Here is a 19,289-nt window from a genome sequence, read left to right on the forward strand (position 1 = left end):
TTTTCTTTTAACCAAATAAAGGATATAAGATTTTATTCTTTAACTTTGAAGCAGCTCAGACAACCACCCTTAGCAAATGAGGAAGCAGAAAAAAAAAAGGAAGGCTTTTGATCATCATCAAAACAGTCGCTGTAGATACACAGCTTATTTTTTGTCATGGAATCAGGTCAGCTGATTTGGAAGAAGAAAGTAAGTGCCAGATGTAATGTTAGGCTATAATAGATTGTCATGGCAATATAAATATCAACAAGGAACAAAGACAGAGACTTGATCCTCTTTGTCCATAGTTTCCTTCCACTTTCTTAGTAATGGTCAACTTTAGTTTAATTTACAGTTTGTCTTCATCTTTACTTGTTTTCTTTACATGATTTAAACTAAGCACCTCATTTCAACACAGGGTCCTATTTTTCATACATACAAGTTAATACGCTATATAGATAAAATATGTGTTAAAGTTCAATGAGGATAAATTCAGTTAGAAAATACATTTAAGAAACTTTCATTGTGAGTATAATAGTATTAATACTTCTAACAATTTTGTATTAAAAAAAAAATGACCACCAGAATTAATCAAAAAGATTTGTTTCTCTGCAATGATTAACTTTATACTTTTTTTATACTTTCATTCCTACAATTATTTCTGAATAAGTTCAGCTGATGGGGAAGTCTACTCGTACTGTTTCATAAAACTTTCTCTTTTTTATTGCATTTATATTTTTCAACAATCAAGAAGCACAAACTGACCAAAACGCTGTTTATTTTATTTTGACACAACAAGAGAAAATAAAGGAGATTCTATAAAATGTGTTCTCGTTTTGTTAAAGTTTTTAGGCCTGATCAATTTTGCACCGCTGAATAGATAGTTTTACTTATTTTAAAATCATAGGTGCTTTTAACATTTTTAAAGAGATAAGATATCTGTTTCATGATATTACCATAGTCTCAGAGAGAAAAAAAACAAAATTAAACTAAACTTTATTTTTGCAAAAAAATCAGAAATAAATGGCAGCAAAATGTAGTGATCTTCAAACCAGAAGTGTAAAAGAGTCGATCAGTCTATGTTTGGCTTTTAAGGTCTGTTCATCCCACAAAGCTGGTGCTGGGGACATTAACAGGAGCACCACCTCCGAATGGGAGCCTCCTCTGCCTCATGGCTGGTGGTGGGGCTGCCGTTTGGTTCGGAGCCGTGGGCCCCGTATGTGCTCTGCTCCATCCTCTCCATCACCAGGTTCAGCAGGGAGGTCACTGCCAAATCCACGTTAACTCCCGTCACAGCACTCGTCTCAAAGTAGGGGACGCTGATGGAAACACCGGAATGTTTTAGGAATCAAACACAAATGTCGTATAGCATGATGCAGCCAGTTACAGAGATGTACAAATATTTACATCTTTTTTTACCTCTGTTTGTTTGTTACTTTTGTTTTTAAAATTATATGATTTTAATGCATTTTAATCAAAATATGTAGAACATGTAATTTTTAAATCAAAAAGGTTGATCAGCTGAGGGATGGAGAATTTCCTTATTTCGTTAAAATATGACTTTCAGATATTGTCTTTCTTTAGACTTGTTTTATTCCTTACACATGATCTTATGTCATCTGATTTCTAATTTTGATCGAACCAGCTTACAGTATTTACCTAACTGCCTGACATTGGCGTTCATCTTCTGCTCATCCCAACCAGTCTGAAATCACTTAGAGGAGCTTGTAGGTATGAGCAACCTGTTTAGTTTCATTTAGTTTTCTCCTGTTTTGGATGGGGAGGTAAGCTATTGTATTTTGCTTTGCATTGCTTAGATTAGTTTGGTTCTATATTTTAGATCTTTTTTTTTTTTTGCTTTGGCATTAAGCTCTGTCTGAAGTTACACTCACTCAATTCTTTTGAAATAACCTGTAAAAATAAACCACAGTAAAGAAGTAATCTTAAACTGATCATTCTTGCTCTGTGGCTGACTGAGGTCTGAGGAGGATGAACCATATTCATGTTTTGGTCTGGATGCCTCCAGACAGTTAATAACAGGTTGGTTTGGCACCTAGAAGCTGTTTGCTGGATTCATGATCTCTTGTATGTAATGGAATCTCCCACCGACTATTGCCATGATTCTGCCCTTTGTGGACTTTTTTGTTATGTTTAAGTTTCTTTTTGAGTTTATATATATATACTGGAAACTAAGTGTTATTAAAAGCTTTGTTCCCAGTGATCTGTTGTTAGGAAATAATCAGGGAGTTTGTCTAAAGTACAGCTAAAGCTCTTGTTCAGCTTTGACCAAGCCTGCCTTATCTTAGAAATGTATTGCTTTTATTTTATTCTTGTTTGTATATTAAATTATAGTAAACTATTGATCTGTGTAGATAAAGCTCTTCAGGTCCTGGGCACTAATTTCCCCTCATTTTGTTATAAAGGCTTTAAAGATGATTTAGTCCTTACCTCAAAACTAGCAGTAAAAGTGTGATTTAACCAACAGGTGGTAAAGTGGGAGTAGTAGGAACAATTTAGACATAGGAAGAAAATCCTTTCAATAAATAAAAGCACATCTTTCCTTTTAGGCAAAGACTGAAGTGTTTCCACCCACCCATATCTATCTGCTAATTCTCTGGCCTGTCTGGCGTTAACATTCCTTGTGTCTTTGAGGTCTGCCTTTGTGCCCACCAGCACCACATCTGGGTTATCACAGTATGCGTTGGCCTGAAGCTGACCTGCACAAACGCAGGGGAAGTTGTTACAATCAGGATGAAACTATTAATCAGTCAGGCTTTAAAACAACAAGAAGCCACTTACTCATCCAGTTCCTAACGTTAAGGACACTTTGCTGATTGGTCAAGTCGAACATCAACAGGAAGCCCATTGCATCTCGGAAAAAAGCTGTTGTGAGGCTGCGGAACCTGGGAATAAATCGATTTTTAGACAAGCTGGGAAAGATCCTCTTGCTATAGTGCGGATTGAAAGATGATAAAAATGTCCACATTACCTCTCTTGACCAGCTGTGTCCCAGAGCTGAAGGTGGACTCTAAAGTTTCTCTCACTGGTCCCATCTGCACCAGTTCCTGTGTACACCTGAACCAAACCAGAGCATCATCCAACTGGAAAAGTCCAGATTTTTTACGACGCACAAACAGAAATTATTTGACCATTTTATTTTATAATCGCTACAAATTATAGTATGTTGATATCTTGTCTATCTATATATTTGTTCCTTCCAGACAATGGGTCCTAACTAGCCTTTCAGTTTTAAATATTGTATTCTTTACCCAATTGTTGTAGTTTCTGCAATCCCTTCAATATTTTCTCTGCCCTTGATGCATTCAAATAATTTGACACTTTTGAAACAAACTGAAACATAGTTGCCCATACTAAAGTTATTAAATGAGAGGGTTGCACCTATTTGCTTAGTCAGAATAAAAAAGAATGATGGCCAATAGTTCCTCAAGGCTCCATTTTTGAGCCTCCTTATCTCTCCATCTATGTGAACTTTGTTGTTAAGATACATTATTGTAACACCTCTGATTGTACTTACACTACAGACACGAAACAAAACATTTTTTCTATCATGTGACCAAATTGACTGAGTACTCCTGACATCACCAGAGAACTCACCCAAACAGTTCCCAAGAATGAGATCTGGTCTTTCCATCTCTGTTCTATGTTGTCATCAACAATAAACTCAGGCTTATCCTTACATTGGGTCAATTTTAGAAATAAGTCAGTAAGTAACAGGTGAACCACTTGTGGAAAATGTTTGATAAATTTAACATGAAGAAATTCTAGGGTTGATTGTGGTATAATTAATAGAAAAACCTTCCACATTTATATTTAGTAATTTATTCTGAGCCGTTTTATTCTGAGCATTTTGTTGTAAACAGGTAAAGCTGAGGAACTACATGTTTCAACCATAAGTGACACTTCAAACTACCTTCTGCATGAATGTTTCAAATAATTTGTAGTGTGCATGCACTGTCGATTTTCACTTCAACTTGAATACATTGTGGAAATACTTTAATAAGGAACAAGTTTCATCTTCAGCTGCTCACCACTCTCTTCTCCCTGAAGTCAATTCCCACTGTGGTAGTGAACTTCCTGTTGAACGTCCTCTCGGTGTACCTGTAAAGGAAGGTGGTCTTTCCCACACCTGAGTCCCCGAGGGCCAGCAGCTTGATCAGATAATCGTAGTCGCAGTCGACCATGGTGCAGTTTTACTGAACCTGCAAAAGATTCTGCATGTTTTCATGGGACTGTAGACAGTAGAGTTGGTATTAGAGTGATTCTAAGTAAATTCTGACCAGGCGAGTTAAATTCTACCATCTTAGCTGCAGTATTTTTGTATTTTTGGACTGAAGCGGCATGACCATCACAGAGGCTTAACAGTACGTAATAACCCCCTGACCAAGGAAGGACTAGCACATGACTGGAGCTGGATTCCACATGAGCAGTCAAATGTCTCTCTAGAGTTTTCCCTGAATTCGCTGTGGAAAATAGGACTCCCTTTCACTGACTTCAGAAACCACAGACATCTCAGAGCTGTATGAGGTCATTGTTATCAGACGTGACACTGACTTACTGGCCCTTGAATTGGATTTAAAATGATTAACTGTCAATAACTGAGCTGCAACAAGGCACATTGTTTTGAGAAGTTGAGTACTTTATAAGCGCTCTGCTGTAAAATTGACCAAGAGCATCTAAATGAACAGATGGTGTGTCCTTAAATAGCCTGCATCATCAAATGTTAGGGGAATCTTACCGATCTATCTGTAGAAATCCCATCCATCCATTAGAAGCCCTTCCAATCTTTATGAATTGAAAATAATGGCTCTCATGAAGCGACTGCACATTGCAGACTCTGAGCCCCCCCATCTCACATGTGATCCAGGGAGGAGTTTCAGGCCTCAGAGATCCAGGCGAAGCTGAGCTTTTCTTATGAAGGAGGGGAGGGCAGGCATGAAAAGCTCTCTGAAAACTTGTTTGTCTTGGATAATGTTCTGCAGAGAAATAACAAGCAAGGAACGTGCCCCACTTAATACTGCAATAAAAACAAAAACAAGTTTAACTCCACTTGGTGTTATAAAAATTACATTTTTTATTAAACTTCCATCCAACAGGCCCCATTATACCATGTGTAATTCAATGTGGCGACACTGAAAGGAGACGGAAACAGTCTTGTTAATTTATCCCATAATTATGAACAAAAGCGTACAGAGCAAACATTTAGAAAAATAAGATCCTTTTTTTCCCCCTCTAACCAGGTTTGAAATACTTGAACAGATTATTGGACTGACTGGCTCTCCCTTCAGCCTTTCTATCTTTGCCTTTGGAGGTCGAGGCTTTTCCTGTTTTTCTTGAAGAAGGAGTTTTCAAAATCGGCTTCTGCTGCTTCCACTCAGCCAGGAGCTCCTTCTGAACTTCTGGAGGAAGTTCAGAAAACACTTTGGGGTCTACATTTCCCGGGAAGTTACAGTCAGATGACTGGGGGAGCGATAAGTTCTCCGTGACGTTTTCTCCGTGATTTACATGTACTCCTGCCGGCCAAGGCTGATTCATACTAGATGACTCCACTTTCATTGGTAAATCTTTTTCTTGAGGCTTGTTTGTTGACATGTGGTGGGTCTCAGACGCTGAGGGGCTTGGCTGGGATTTAAAATAAGAAGGAGACAAAATTTCCTTCTGGATTTCTTCTGGAAGGAGCTTAAAAACCTCCGGGTCAACATTTGGTGGTGGTTTGGTTTCATTAGAACTGATTCTCTCTGTGCTGCAGGATGCTTGATGGTTTTCCTCAGCAGCATAAACAGAGCTTTGTTCCAGTCCTAACACATGTAATGATTGCCCACAAGTGTCTTTTGTGGTGACTTTATTATTTGCTGGAGCAATCCTGCTGCATGAGTTAACCTGATGGCCCAAGAGGAAACTCTCAGAGTTTTGGGATGAATTTTTCTACAGGAAGACAAATAAAAAGAGGATCCATAATGAGCTCATTCATTGTAGCCGCAGTAATAGAAGATTACACATAATATAAAATAGATTAGATATATCACCAAGTCACTGAAACAAGATTAAAGTCAATGAGCAAGTAAATATATTTTAAAGATGAAGAATACTAAAGTTACAAGAAAAAAATGACAGTTAATTTTAACTCATACAGGAAAGCTCTTGTTTGAATAAAAAAAGAAAAAAAAAAGTACAATTGAGTTATGGAATAAAGAAATCTAAATAACTAGCAAATTGAATTTAACATTTAAGAAAATATTTATAGGAGAGGAAACATGCATAATATTATTATGAATATCTGCGTGCATATTGTAAATTTATTTTTTTTCCTATATTACTCTACAGAATATGCATATCATAGAGAACTACCCAGACAGCAGTAACTGATAACCACCAATTATTTGAGTACCAAGTATTTGGTGACTGGATATTTATTGCAACTGAAAAGTTTCTGAAGGTAAAGAAGTGGTTAACAGAAACAACAATAAAAATGTATAACTGAATTACTATATAATATCTGATATGATAATATAATGCAGCCCTATACATTTCTGGTTAGATGTTTATTCCTTTATTCTAAACATGGATGTCATTAAAGGGACTTTAAATGAATTAACTGCTACAAACAAGTGATTTACCATATTTTCTGGACTATAGAGAGACCTAACTAGAAGCTGCACGCGTAACATTTTTTTTTAGAAGCTAGAGTACATATAAAAGCTGCACCAGGCTAGAAGGTTCTGGTATCTGCTGAACTGCACCCCACCAAACCTGTAGGGGGAGCTCTACATATGAACCCAAGAGTAGGGGCAGAAGCACGACTTTTTAATCTCTGATTCAATTTTTTTTCCAAGTCACACTGGCTCCGGCTTGGCAGGGTGGGCAGATCGGTGCAGATTTTTTTTAAACTTCTGTCTGTGTAACACACAAATTTAAACAGTTTCCCACATTTGACTTGGACAGATAATGAAGTTATAAAAAAATAAAATAAAAAAAACACTGGCACATTCGATAAAGCAAAGCGAGTCTGTGCAGCGTCTCAAACTAAATCAGATAGAGAATGTTCATATGCCGATATTAAAAACATAATGAAATCTATGTCTAAAGAAAAGAAAAAATATTAATAAAATATGTGGGACGGTTTATTTGCTGACTGCAGCAGTGAGAGATGACTCAGAAAGAGATCTGGAAAGGCAATCGAAGTTTTACTTTCTTTTTTTCTTTAAGAGGTGAAAGAGATACACTATATTGCCAAAAGTATTTGCTCACCTGCCTTGATTCACATATGAGCTTAAGTGACATCCCGTTCCTAATCCATAGGGTTCAATATGACGTCGGTCCACCCTTTGCAGCTAGAACAGCTTCAACTCTTCTGGGAAGGCTGTCCACAAGGTTTAGGAGTGTGTTTATGGGAATTTTTGACCATTCTTCCAGAAGCGCATTTGTGAGGTCGCACACTGATGTTGGACGAGAAGGCCTGGCTCTCAGTCTCCGCTCTAATTCATCCCAAAGGTGTTCTATCGGGTTGAGGTCAGGACTCTGTGCAGGCCAGTCAAGTTCATCCACACCAGACTCTGTCATCCATGTCTTTATGGACCTTGCTTTGTGCACTGGTGCACAGTCATGTTGGAAGAGGAAGGGGCCAGCTCCAAACTGTTCCCACAAAGTTGGGAGCATGGAATTGTCCAAAATGTCTTGGTATGCTGAAGCATTCAGAGTTCCTTTCACTGGAACTAAGGGGCCAAGCCCAGCTCCTGAAAAACAACCCCACACCATAATCCCCCCTCCACCAAACTTTACACTTGGCACAATGCAGTCAGACAAGTACCGTTCTCCTGGCAACCGCCAAACCCAGACCCGTCCATCAGATTGCCAGATGGAGAAGCGCGATTCGTCACTCCAGAGAACGCGTCTCCACTGCTCTAGAGTCCAGTGGCGGCGTGCTTTACACCACCGCATCCGACGCTTTGCATTGCACTTGGTGATGTATGGCTTGGATGCAGCTGCTCGACCATGGAAACCCATTCCATGAAGCTCTCTGCGCACTGTTCTTGAGCTAATCTGAAGGCCACATGAAGTTTGGAGGTCTGCAGTGATTGACTCTGCAGAAAGTTGGCGACCTCTTCGCACTATGCGCGTCAGCATCCGCTGACCCCGCTCCGTCAGTTTACGTGGCCTACCACTTCGTGGCTGAGTTGCTGTCGTTCCCAAACACTTCCATTTTCTTATAATACAGCTGACAGTTGACTGTGGAATATTTAGGAGCGAGGAAATTTCACGACTGGATTTGTTGCACAGGTGGCATCCTATCACAGTTCCACGCTGGAATTCACTGAGCTCCTGAGAGCGACCCATTCTTTCACAAATGTTTGTAAAAACAGTCTGCATGCCTAGGTGCTTGAATTTATACACCTGTGGCCATGGAAGTGATTGGAACACCTGATTCCAATAATTTGGATGGGTGAGCAAATACTTTTGGCAATATAGTGTATGTCTCGCTTACCTTTTCCATCTGCCCCTCGTTATTTTGTTTTTTGTGAGGCTCAAAGAGGATCACTATTTTACTATGTCAGTTTCTCCTCCTGGAGTTAGGTTTATTTTCGAGGAGATTGATAAATTGCACTTTTTGTCATTCGTTTTTGTGAGGCTCAAAGAGGATCACTACTTTATCCATTTTTTGTCCTCTTGAGAAAAAGTATTCTTTTTTTGCACGGGTTGGTCCCACTTGCTATACACGCGATGTGCGACTCTGAAAAGTGACTCTCGATTTGAATTTATGTTTTCCCCAAAGCGGATGCGTTTTCCTTTTTTCAGTCGCATTCCTCTACCGACTAGATCCATGAAACTGCTGCTGACCTGCTGCATAGTCCAGCTAAAATAGACTTGGGGTCTTTATCCGTCGATTTTTTTTTTTTTTTATTCATTTTAAGAACTTTTCATAATCTGTCCAAGTCAGATGTGGGAAATTGTTTTAATGTGTGTGTGGCACAGAGACAGAAGTGAAAAGAAGAAAAAAAATCTGCCCACCCTGCACAGATGGAGCCTCACTATAAATAAAAAAATCGGATCGGAGATTAAAAAGTTGTACACAGCCAGTGTGTTCAGGCCTTAAAGGTATAGTGGAGGATGTTCTTTTTCTCGGTGGATCATCAAAATAAGTTGTCCTCCTAGTTGTCAATCATGCTCGTCCCCATTTTTACTTACCAGTGGTGAGTCTGACATAGTGGAAAAATTGCAAATCTTTTGGAAAGTAAGCTTGTATGAGCGATGCGAAAACAAAGTTTTAAACAGAGCTTGCACGAGGGGAAATTGGCTTGTACATGCTCTCGCACACGTATAATAGACGTTCCCTATTGGGAGTGGGTACAGGGTTGTGCATGTTCCTTTTTTTTTTAAGTGGAGAGGGCAGGTCTTTTTAAAAATGTGCGAAAATTCTCCACTATAAAACGTGTGAATTTGAGAGGTTTGTTCTCAGTCGGGCCTGCTGCTAGCATTTTACTGTGCTAAATGAAAGTTAGCCCCTTCTTCTTTACTTTCCAACTTGAACTTCCGTTCCCTGGTAGTTAGGAAACAGAAAAGCTGCACCTTTCCATTTTTTAAAACAAAATCCTATTAAAAAGTATGAATTATTAAACAAACCTAGATTATATCAGATGGGAAGAATAGACATATCATTACCCAACGTTACGCAAGATGCTCGTTGATAACAAAAAGATAAAGATTTACTCAAATATTTGGTTTTAAAATATAGCCAAAGATATAAAAACCTAAATGAGGTTAAGATATAAGACAGGATTACCTGGTTTTGTGAGAATGATACCTGGCATTTTCTGGGTGATGAGTTCTGGGTGAGGAATGATGTTATGGAGCCCTTCACGCTCACAGCAGGCCCTTTGCTCAGATTACTGAAGCAGACGTTAATGAGTGTGAGATGAAAGGCAGCGCTGCAGTCCACCATCTTATGGAAAAGCTTCACAGCCAGTGGGAGCAGCTGGGACACAGAGTCATCAGTGTTCCCTAAGGAGGGAAATAAGGAACATTTTTAGTTAAATATATATACATAATTGTTAAAGGCCATTGTTTTGTATAGAATGGAAATATGATATGCTGCCAGTCTCTTGATAGTATTTCTAACCTCCACCCCAAAGGAAAGGAAAAACATCTACTTAATTCAATAACACTTTATTTATCCAAAAGGAAAATTACATTTTGTAGTAACTTATTTGTTTTTTATTTATTTAAATAAGCTATGTTAGATCTTAATAGTTGCAGGCTAATCGCTGTCTTTATTTTTAAAGTAATTTGCTCTGATGTTGTTACCCAGCAGATGATGGCAGAAGAGATCCCACTCTCCACTACAGACTTATAGAAGATATCCATCATCCTGCTTCAAAAACGGAGGGAACTAAACTTTTCTCAATAATTTTCCCTGTTTCTTCTAAAATCTGCAACATTTTCCCTTGTTTTGTTGACATTCAGGATCAGATAATTGTTTCCATGCCACAAAGCGCTTCACCAGCTCCCTGTACTCAGCTTCTTGTCGATATTTGATGCACCATATTTGACTGCAGAGTCATCTGACTATTTCTGCAGATGACAGGACTCTTTCTGGTGCTGGAAGTCAGAGGTGTAAGGAGTAAAAAGGAAATAGTGAGAGCCCCCTGTGGTGCTGACCAACTAGTTTTAATTAAATTGAGAATGGAAAACTAATGAGTGTAAAAAAAAGTTTAAATCGCTAATAACAGCACTGAGCTGTAAGGGAAAAATATATATAAAATGACTTTCAAGTATCTAAGTATCAAAAGATTTACTAACACACAGTGGCGGCCGGCCCATAGGGGGCGCTGGGGCACCGCCCTCCCTGATAAGAAGAGAGAAACGTAAAATATATTTTTAGAAATTAACTCATAAATGTCAGTTTTACTCTCTAGAGTGTGTACCTATAAGCAAAAAAAAATATATAAACTACATTTCCCTATCTACTGTCATTAATTTGTGGAGTTCCACAGACAGACTCCTACCGTCTCTGTTCTGGGGGCGCTGATCAGACAGACCCACATTTGCAGAGAATCTGTCAATCATGTACTATTGCTAGGTGAATTTAATGGCCAATCAGCGTCTCGGAACTTTATGGTCTTGGGGCGCTGAAAATACTGCGCTTTAACAGGCTTCTGAACCCAAGCGCAGGTGCAGACAGTTAGAGGGAAGATGGCAAATGTAACGAACGAGATGCAGCTTCCACCAAATTCGGTGAGATCCTTATTTATCTACCCGTCTGCCAGAAGAACATCCCTGTTGTAGGATATGAACATTTCATGTCATGGTTATTGTGACTGTGACGAATCCACCTCGTCGCTTAAAACAACCTCTCTAACTTTGCGCGCCACACACACATTCCTGTTATACTGTGCTTGTGAGGACTAGTGTTAATTTCGTTAACGAAAACTAAACGAAAATATTTTCGTCAACGCACATTTTTCACCTAACGAAAACTAGACGAGACGAAAATCCCCACTAATAAACAATAACTGGGACTAAATCAGAAATAATTTTCGTGGACTAATAAAGACGAGACGAAAATGCAGTTCGGTAAATAAAGACTGGACTAAAATCTATGGACATTTTAGTTCACGAACAAAGACGAGACGAAAAATATATATTATTATTTTATGTTTTTTTCAAATCCTGTCTCGTCTCCTCCTCCGTCTCCTCCTCGTCAGCTCCCACACACCCACTTTCAAACCTGGAGCGGGCGGCACAGAGTAGCCTACTCTGGGGCTCGGGAGAAAGAGGAGACGTGCTATATGGACACATTTTCGCTTCATTTAAGTGGAGAACAAACCCAAATGCTTGATTTCAGTGGAAGGGAAGGAATGTGGCCACATGATAGCTGGAAAAAACACAACAAACCTGAAGAGACGCGTCGCAGTTCACCACAAAGACATTACGGTAAGTTAACAGAAAGATTGGTGGTGGTTGTTTATAATGTAACATTAAATCAACGGCTATAATGTCCCAATGATAAACTAACTGATGTTGGCTAACTTTCATAGCATTTAGCATCCAGGCTGGCTACGTTACGTTAGCTTGTTAGCACGTAGCGACTGTAGCCACTTGTTGATAGCATTGTATGTGAAGTTAAATTTATGCTAACTTAGATATGTTATACTGGCCGGGCAACTATAGTTTCAGTTAAATTGCAAGTTTGATTAAAGCAGACAGACATTTTAGGGAATCTAGGAGCTGCAAGTGAACTATAGTTAAACACATAACAACTCGGCAGCTACACATGTATGCTAAATGCTAAAAAGAACTGAAACTATTTATCAGGATAAGACAAAATAAAAATAATATGCCACATATAATTCAGAACAACTTTAACCTAGATTTTCATACACAAAATAGCCATTGCTAGGGGAACCACTGCAGGGATGTCTTTATTTGGTGACATAAAATGCTGCTCTGTTTATCTTTATATTACTATTACAAGGACATTTGATTTGAATTGGCATCAATATTAATACAACCAAAATGCTTGCACACATAAAAATGTCTGCAATTTATTCCTGCATAAAATGATAGTTAGGTTGTTTGTATGAGTTTGAAATGGATGGTCACATGTAGTTTTTACAGAGACTTAGTTTTTGTTAAGGAAAAAAACAGACCTATATGCTACTTATACACTTGGAATTCCTGTTATGCTGTGCATCTATCCTGACATTTTATTAATTTCTGTTCCAGATTAAAGATACACCACCACCAACAACAACAACAACCTACCAGCCACCCAGAAACAATGACAGGCCAGCTAAAGCTGGAAGGAAAGCACTTTTGTTGTATCAGTTGGAGTTTTGTTTGTTTTTTTAACAACATTGACCTCAAATCTATTTATTTTATTATTCTATGTGAACTAGCTTTAAACAGCCAGCACTTGTGTAAAGTTCATAAGACACTTTATTTTATTTATTTGTTTCCTTTGCCAGGTGTGTTTTATTTGTTTTAATGCAAGCATTTGTGTTTGTGTCTTTGAACCTTAACAATGTTCAAAATAAAATGCAAATATTGTCAGAACATCTTCCATGTCTGCATGTGTTCCTTAAAATTGTGTTTTTATCAAAAAGATGAGAGAAAATGTTGAAATAATTTTAGAAAATCTTAAACGTTATCTGCTGACAAAAAAGTAAAAGGTTCAAATTATGTCCTGACTAAAACTAGACTAAAATGTTGACAGTTTTTGTTGACTAAAACTAAACTAATAAAATTATGTTTTCTTGGACTAAAATAAAGACTAAAATGCTTGACCTATAGTCGACTAAAACTAGACTAAATAAAAATGCGATGATGTCGACTAAATGTGATAAAAACTAACAAACGATGCTGAAACTGGACTAAGACTAAAACTAAATTTAAAAATTAACACTAGTGAGGACCAATACGCTCGCGCTGAGCCCAGTAGCTCCATGAACTTAAAACACACAAGCTGTCCTGGTTACCTGCTGGCGTATTGAGGGTGCACACTTAATATTTCAGTGGGGTTAGCCGTGTGTGGGTGTGTGGGGGGTGTGGGTGTGTACGTGTTTATGCTATGGGGACTTGTCATCTTCAGTCTGGCTGCGTCTTTGCTGGGTTCAAACCCAGTTTGGTGTAATTGAATAAGTCAATGAATCTGTGTAAAAGAATTAAGTTGTAAAAATTATTTGTTTTTGTACATCAATTGTTTGTGGAGGTAATATATGGACAAAACTGATTAATGAGAAGAAATCAGAAATAAGAGAGCCTGTAGGGGCTTAAACTATTTAATGAGGGCTGTGGGAAGAAAATCGGCAATTTTTGTTTTCTGTTTCAATGTTACATTGCTGGTAACTGGAGGGAGGCTGAGGCCCAGAGTATCTTGTACATGTTTAGTTTCTTTTGCACCCTGTTTTGAGTTTTTGAGCACAATAAATCACGAACACCGGTAACCCGACTGAGCCTGGATTCTTGGAGGCCAAAGAACCCCGTCACAGTGACCCAAATCATCACTGTTACTGTTATTATATAGTAAATTAAATCATTACTGTTAAATTGTATTTCATTTGCAATTGTTTATTTGAATTCTTATTCCGGATTAGTTGGAGACATACACTAGGCTATATCAGCCCCACCAAAAATATTTTTCACCAGCCGCCACTGCTAACACAGTTAATGTCAAAATGTTGCATTACAATACTAACTTCAATTAAAGGGAGAAGAAAAAACCATTTAAACCACCTTGACTCAATGTTTGAAATTCTGATCCCTTCTCTTGTTCAATCGTATGTTATTAAATTTGGTTCAGTTTCACCAATCACCTCCTGGCCTAATGGCCTCTATAGTTTGCACAACTCCACTACTTCTTGAACTTAAGGGAGCTCTTTGTTTTCTGTCTTTCATTACTGGATGAACTGATTAATCCAGGAGTGTCTGGCCATGGTTACTGATGTCAGGCACTCCTGATTTAATGAGTTCATCCAGTAATGAAAGACAGGAAACGAAGAGCTGCCTTAAGTTCAGGAAGTAGTGAAGTTATGCATAGAGCCCATTACTTCCAACCTGTAAAACTAATTTTAGAACCAGTCAGACAACATGAAGCAAGCAAAAGATCTGAAAACCAATTGGAAAACCATAATTTGGCTTGTTTAGAAATTAAATATTAAAATCCTTTAATAAAATATTATTTGTTATGAGAAAAAGTGCCCTGGGATATCTAGGGTTAGAGTGGTTCACATAAAAAAAATTTTGTTTTAGTTTGCACATCTTTAAAACTTTAGTTAAAAGTTAAAATATTTTTTTCTTATTCTTTTTCTGAACACCAGCGTACCAGAGAGGATCTTCTGTCCGGTGCTGCCTGGGATCGGACACTGGCGGCTCTCCCGACTAAACCACTTGTTGGTCGCCGAGTATTTTCGTATTGTCAGCCTGAAGGTTTGAGGCTGCCGGCCATCTTTGTGCATCCTGGATTTTAAACAAAAAAACTGAATTTACAAGAAAAACATACTATTCTAGAGACTCAGTAATAAGATGCTGAATTCAGTCAGACCTCTCCACCAGACTGATGAGGAGCTCATGAATCTTTTCCATAACTTCCTTCACTGAACACATTTTCTTAAAGGAGTCTTCATCACTGAGAGACTGGAACACAGACACCAGTATGTAAAACCAATAAAAACAGTTTAAATGAACAATGTTGAAAATAAACTATAATTTTTCTTTACATCCAATAAGAATATTCTTAGCTATATGAACACAGGACTAAACCACTAAAATAGCAAGAGATGTTTTTGTTCTTTTTGTTTATAGGATTATATAATTACTGAAACACCCAAGTCCCACCTGAGGGGCCCCAGTGGGCGTGACGGCTGAGTCATCAATGCCCAGGGACAGGTTTTTTAAGCGCTGGGCTGTGCCGCCCCCAAACTCCTTCGCTAAGTCATTCAGTGGATAGATCTGCAAGTCTTTTACACTCATTAATCCTAAAGCTTGAAGTCTCTTTGCAGTTTGGTGGCCAACGCCTGAGAGACATAAAAGAAAACAAAGAAAGAGGCAATAATATTATTTTATTGCCTATATTTGGAAACGGTACTATTTTCTTGTATAAAAACAAAAATAATAAACTCTTTCCACATTGGAGTAAGTTAATCTAGCTCTGAAGAGTGTCGAATGGGTACCAGGTACTTTTCTGAGGCCACTCAGACAGCCCATGATATCCCCGATGTTCTCCTGCAGTAAAACAGTCTGCTGGTTTGGTTTGAAGGTGCCTGAAACCAGTTTGGCAAGCAGCTTGTTTGTGGCGACGCCAGCACAACCGGTCAAGCCGAGCTTGCTATGGATAGCCTCTCTTAGCTCTGCTGCAATGTGTGAACCTATGGCCAGCCCCGGGTGGTCGCTGCCTTTAACATCTGCACCTGTGCAGGGGAAAAAAGCAGAAACACGAGGGAGAGCTCTGCAGCCAGATCTAGAACTTGCAGGTGTGAAACTGAAACAACCAGGCAAATGTTTTACAAATCTTAGCATCGTGGCTCTTTCAAAAGCCAGTTTCAGTGATCCAGATGTTCATCTACAAAGCAGAAGCAGATCTCTTAACTTACTGGAATGATTGAAGACATGTCCTTTAAATGAAAGGCTGTCCGGCTGTGATGTCTGGGCAAGCCTCTGTTCAACCAACTCTGTTACGTCCACAAAGTTTTCATCAAATCCAAGCCTTTCTACCAGAGGACAATACGACAATAGGACCTCTGGAGGGTGGACAGGAAGGAGTTAGGCAAGGTAAGCAAATAAATGTTAAACCCAGAGTGTTTCTACAGAAAATCAAAACCTCATTAGCAATTTATAAACAATTCAGACACTTTTCTGTTTTGCAACTCATGAAAAGATATATTTGAAAAACTTTGCTTGCTTACTTGCTATCATTCCATATTGCTCTGTTAATTTCTAGCTTTAGGAATTATAGACTTCATAATATAATTGTTTTTATATATAGATAATTTATTAAAAAGCCAGAAGCCATCTTTCTTCAGCAACCTGGATTCAATCAGAATCAAACAAAATTTGTGGGTCGGTTAAATGCATTAAATGCCCAAATAAAACAGTTGACCCATTACCAGCAAGAAGCAAGGTGAACTCCCCAATGCTAAAAAAGAAGAAAAAATAAATAGAAAAACATTTCTCATATTGTGTTTTTACCCCCTTGCCCCCTCTTCTCCTTTCTAATGCTGCCCTGGGCAACTGACCCAGACTCTACTGGCTTCTTTAGCTTCTTAGATGTAAACAATTACAACAACAGAACCAGAAAATTGCTTAATTCCTTTGCAATGTTCTTTTCTATAAAATGGGTATGGCAGCACAACTTAAGTATTCAGAGTTACATCGAAATGAACCACAAGGCTCTTGGACTATAAATTGGACTAAAATAGAGATGTTTAAGCATATTGAACAGGGTCATGTTTGTAGGAACAAAAAATAAATAAATAAAAAATCTGCACACACTTTTCTCATTACATAGGGAAGGGCAACACCGTACATAATGTTACCTGTACAAATAAAATCAGGAAATATCTAATAAAAATGATTAAATAGTGTCGCTACTTCACTTGAATTCAGTTATAGATTTAAAAGCAAAAACAATATTGAATCTTTATCATTCTTATAGAAACTTTTATCCTATCCCTAAACAATATCACTAAGTACTGTGCTGGGAATTATACAGCAAATACCCTTACTGTTACAGCACAGTGGTGGAGGGCCAAAATTTGGGCTTGTTTTGCCTCCACAGGGCAATTTATAGGCAGCTTCTGCTGTTAGGAAGGCTGAAAACTGGCCTAAACTGGATAACCATCAAACATCAGATTTTTTTTTTATCAATGGCAAATAGTGTAGTAAATAGTGAAATAGTGACCAATCAAAGAGCCTCATGGTGGAGCAACATTCACCAGCTCATATCATACACATATATGCAGATTGCATAGATCTTAGGGTTAAGTGCACTGCCCAGTGGCACATCGACACATGACAGGAGGAAGATGGTTTTGAACCTACAACTTTCAGAGTGAGAACATCTACTCTTACATAGCTGATAAGAGAAGACTTAAGTGTTCATAGAGCTGGTTTGGACTAAATATATGTATATGCAGTGAAAGCAAACATTGTATTCAGTAATGGGGAAAAAATGCTTAAAAATATGGGGTTTTATTTATGGCAAAATATATCCATAAAACAATGTAAAGAGTAAATAAGCTGTATGAAATATTGTTTATTTATTAAATCAAATTGCGCATCATGGGATGGAATTTGTCTTCTACATCTTTCCCACTTTTGCTTCATCTTTTTTTTTTAACAAGCCACATTAAGGAGTAATAATCCCCAGGCTGACCTGTGACTTTGTAGGACATTTCTCTGTAGTGTGTCAGGTCTTCTCCTTTCACCAGCACCAGTTTAGGACATTTCTCCTTAGCATCAGTCACAGACATCAGCTTGGTGACGCCCTGCTCCCTGGCCACATAGTTACAGGTGACTATGATGTATTTCTGCTGTATACCTGTGGAGACATAGATAGATGGATGACATAGAAAGAGGTCTTAATCATCACCCTGATTTCCATTTTCTGTATAACTTACCTAAAGGAACATCTCTTAGAGCTGGATTTCTGATCATTTCTACTTGAGCATAAAAGCAATCAAGGTCAAAATGCAAAATAACTTTTTGTGCAGATTCGGGAGTTTTGATGGTTGACTCTGGAATAAAAAGCAAGAAAACAAAAAACAATTAAATCCAATATTTATCATAGCTGCTGGTGAACGTGAGTTAATGGTGTCAGACTTGAGAGTTTTACCAGAAGCTGCAGCTGCAGAGGTAGCGGGGCAGAGCGCAGCTAGATCCATGAAGCAAGTTTTCCACTCGCTCTCATCTTCCTCCATCTCACTTTCGCTGATGTCCATGTCAAAAAAGACAAAAGTTTACTCTGGAACACCACAGTGTCAACCTGAAGGCGTTCACTGTTCACTCTTCAGACAGAGGAGTCTGCATAAGTATCCGGGATCGTACGTTTAAGTCGCCGCCATGTTGTGAGTGGCATGTCGTTGCTGATAAATGATAAATAAGGTGTGCAACATGATCATGTTCGAAAGATTTCTCTGTAGTAATTAAATATATATAAACAACACTCAAAAAATCATTGATAAAAAGAAAAATGTTTACGTATGTAGGTAGAACATTCTCGTTTGACACTATAAATCACTGAATAATGTCACTTTATAATTTTTTTTCTCAAACTTAAAATATAAAAATATTAAAAGCCGTTTCATTAAAAAAAATATACAAACAAAGGGATAAATTCAGAAAAAAACTTTTAAAAAGTGTAAAAACATACCAATGGACTTTGTTTTCCAGGTTTGAAAGTTGTTTATTATTATTATTATTATTATTATTTATTTATTTATTTATTTTTTTTTAGTTTTTTTTACTTTTAAACTTTTTTTTTAGAATGATTATGACCTGGATGAATGAGAATCTTCACCAGCAAAATACATGGATGAATAAATAAAGGTTGCTATTGATACATTATAAATAAATATTCTATTAAATAAATGTCAGGATTAAATAAAACAAAATACAAATTAAAGGCATTATTTCATCTTATCTTAATTTAATTTATCTCAAAATATAGTTATTTACTTCCACATTAATTAAATTTTTTCATTATTAAATGAAACGGATCTCCATATGTTGATCTGTAAGCTGCCACTCCCTAAGACAGCAGGGCCGAGCTTGCTCTCTCTCCCCTAGGATGAAATTAAATG

The 19,289-nt window shown here is 37.8% G+C and overlaps 2 protein-coding genes across 2 annotated transcripts; both read right to left on the bottom strand.

Annotated features, from left to right (window-relative positions):
- Positions 1-740: 740 nt before the first annotated feature.
- LOC119793035 (ras-related protein Rab-27B-like) lies at positions 741-4,865 on the bottom strand. Its single transcript, XM_038299971.1, has 6 exons — positions 4,736-4,865; positions 4,029-4,199; positions 2,969-3,054; positions 2,779-2,882; positions 2,573-2,696; positions 741-1,298 (listed from the first exon to the last, which is right to left on the bottom strand). The coding sequence occupies exons 2-6, from the start codon at positions 4,179-4,181 to the stop codon at positions 1,109-1,111; spliced, it is 657 nt and encodes a 218-aa protein (XP_038155899.1). The 5' UTR covers positions 4,182-4,199; positions 4,736-4,865; the 3' UTR covers positions 741-1,108.
- A 359-nt stretch (positions 4,866-5,224) lies between these two features.
- On the bottom strand, positions 5,225-18,520 carry poli (polymerase (DNA directed) iota). Its single transcript, XM_038299750.1, has 10 exons — positions 18,323-18,520; positions 18,108-18,224; positions 17,864-18,028; positions 16,083-16,229; positions 15,663-15,899; positions 15,328-15,506; positions 15,035-15,126; positions 14,816-14,949; positions 9,776-9,993; positions 5,225-5,922 (listed from the first exon to the last, which is right to left on the bottom strand). The coding sequence occupies exons 1-10, from the start codon at positions 18,426-18,428 to the stop codon at positions 5,230-5,232; spliced, it is 2,088 nt and encodes a 695-aa protein (XP_038155678.1). The 5' UTR covers positions 18,429-18,520; the 3' UTR covers positions 5,225-5,229.
- Between the last annotated feature and the right edge of the window lie 769 nt (positions 18,521-19,289).

The sequence above is a fragment of the Cyprinodon tularosa genome, unplaced genomic scaffold, assembly GCF_016077235.1.
Source record: "Cyprinodon tularosa strain WSP-4 unplaced genomic scaffold, ASM1607723v1 ctg112, whole genome shotgun sequence".
Classification (NCBI taxonomy): domain Eukaryota; kingdom Metazoa; phylum Chordata; class Actinopteri; order Cyprinodontiformes; family Cyprinodontidae; genus Cyprinodon; species Cyprinodon tularosa.

Bases quoted from the DNA above. Each gene is read 5' to 3' on its own strand.
- LOC119793035 (XM_038299971.1), bottom strand. From the start codon at position 4,181: ATGGTCGACTGCGACTACGATTATCTGATCAAGCTGCTGGCCCTCGGG. The intron at 2,883-2,968 runs GTAATGTGGACA...ATTTATTCCCAG, and splicing joins GACACAGCTGGTCAAGAGAG to GTTCCGCAGCCTCACAACAG. The intron at 2,697-2,778 runs GTAAGTGGCTTC...GCGTTTGTGCAG, and splicing joins TAACGTTAGGAACTGGATGA to GTCAGCTTCAGGCCAACGCA.
- poli (XM_038299750.1), bottom strand. From the start codon at position 18,428: ATGGACATCAGCGAAAGTGAGATGGAGGAAGATGAGAGCGAGTGGAAA. The intron at 18,029-18,107 runs GTAAGTTATACA...ATGTCTCCACAG, and splicing joins TCTAAGAGATGTTCCTTTAG to GTATACAGCAGAAATACATC. The intron at 15,507-15,662 runs GTACCCATTCGA...TATGTCTCTCAG, and splicing joins TGGCCTCAGAAAAGTACCTG to GCGTTGGCCACCAAACTGCA.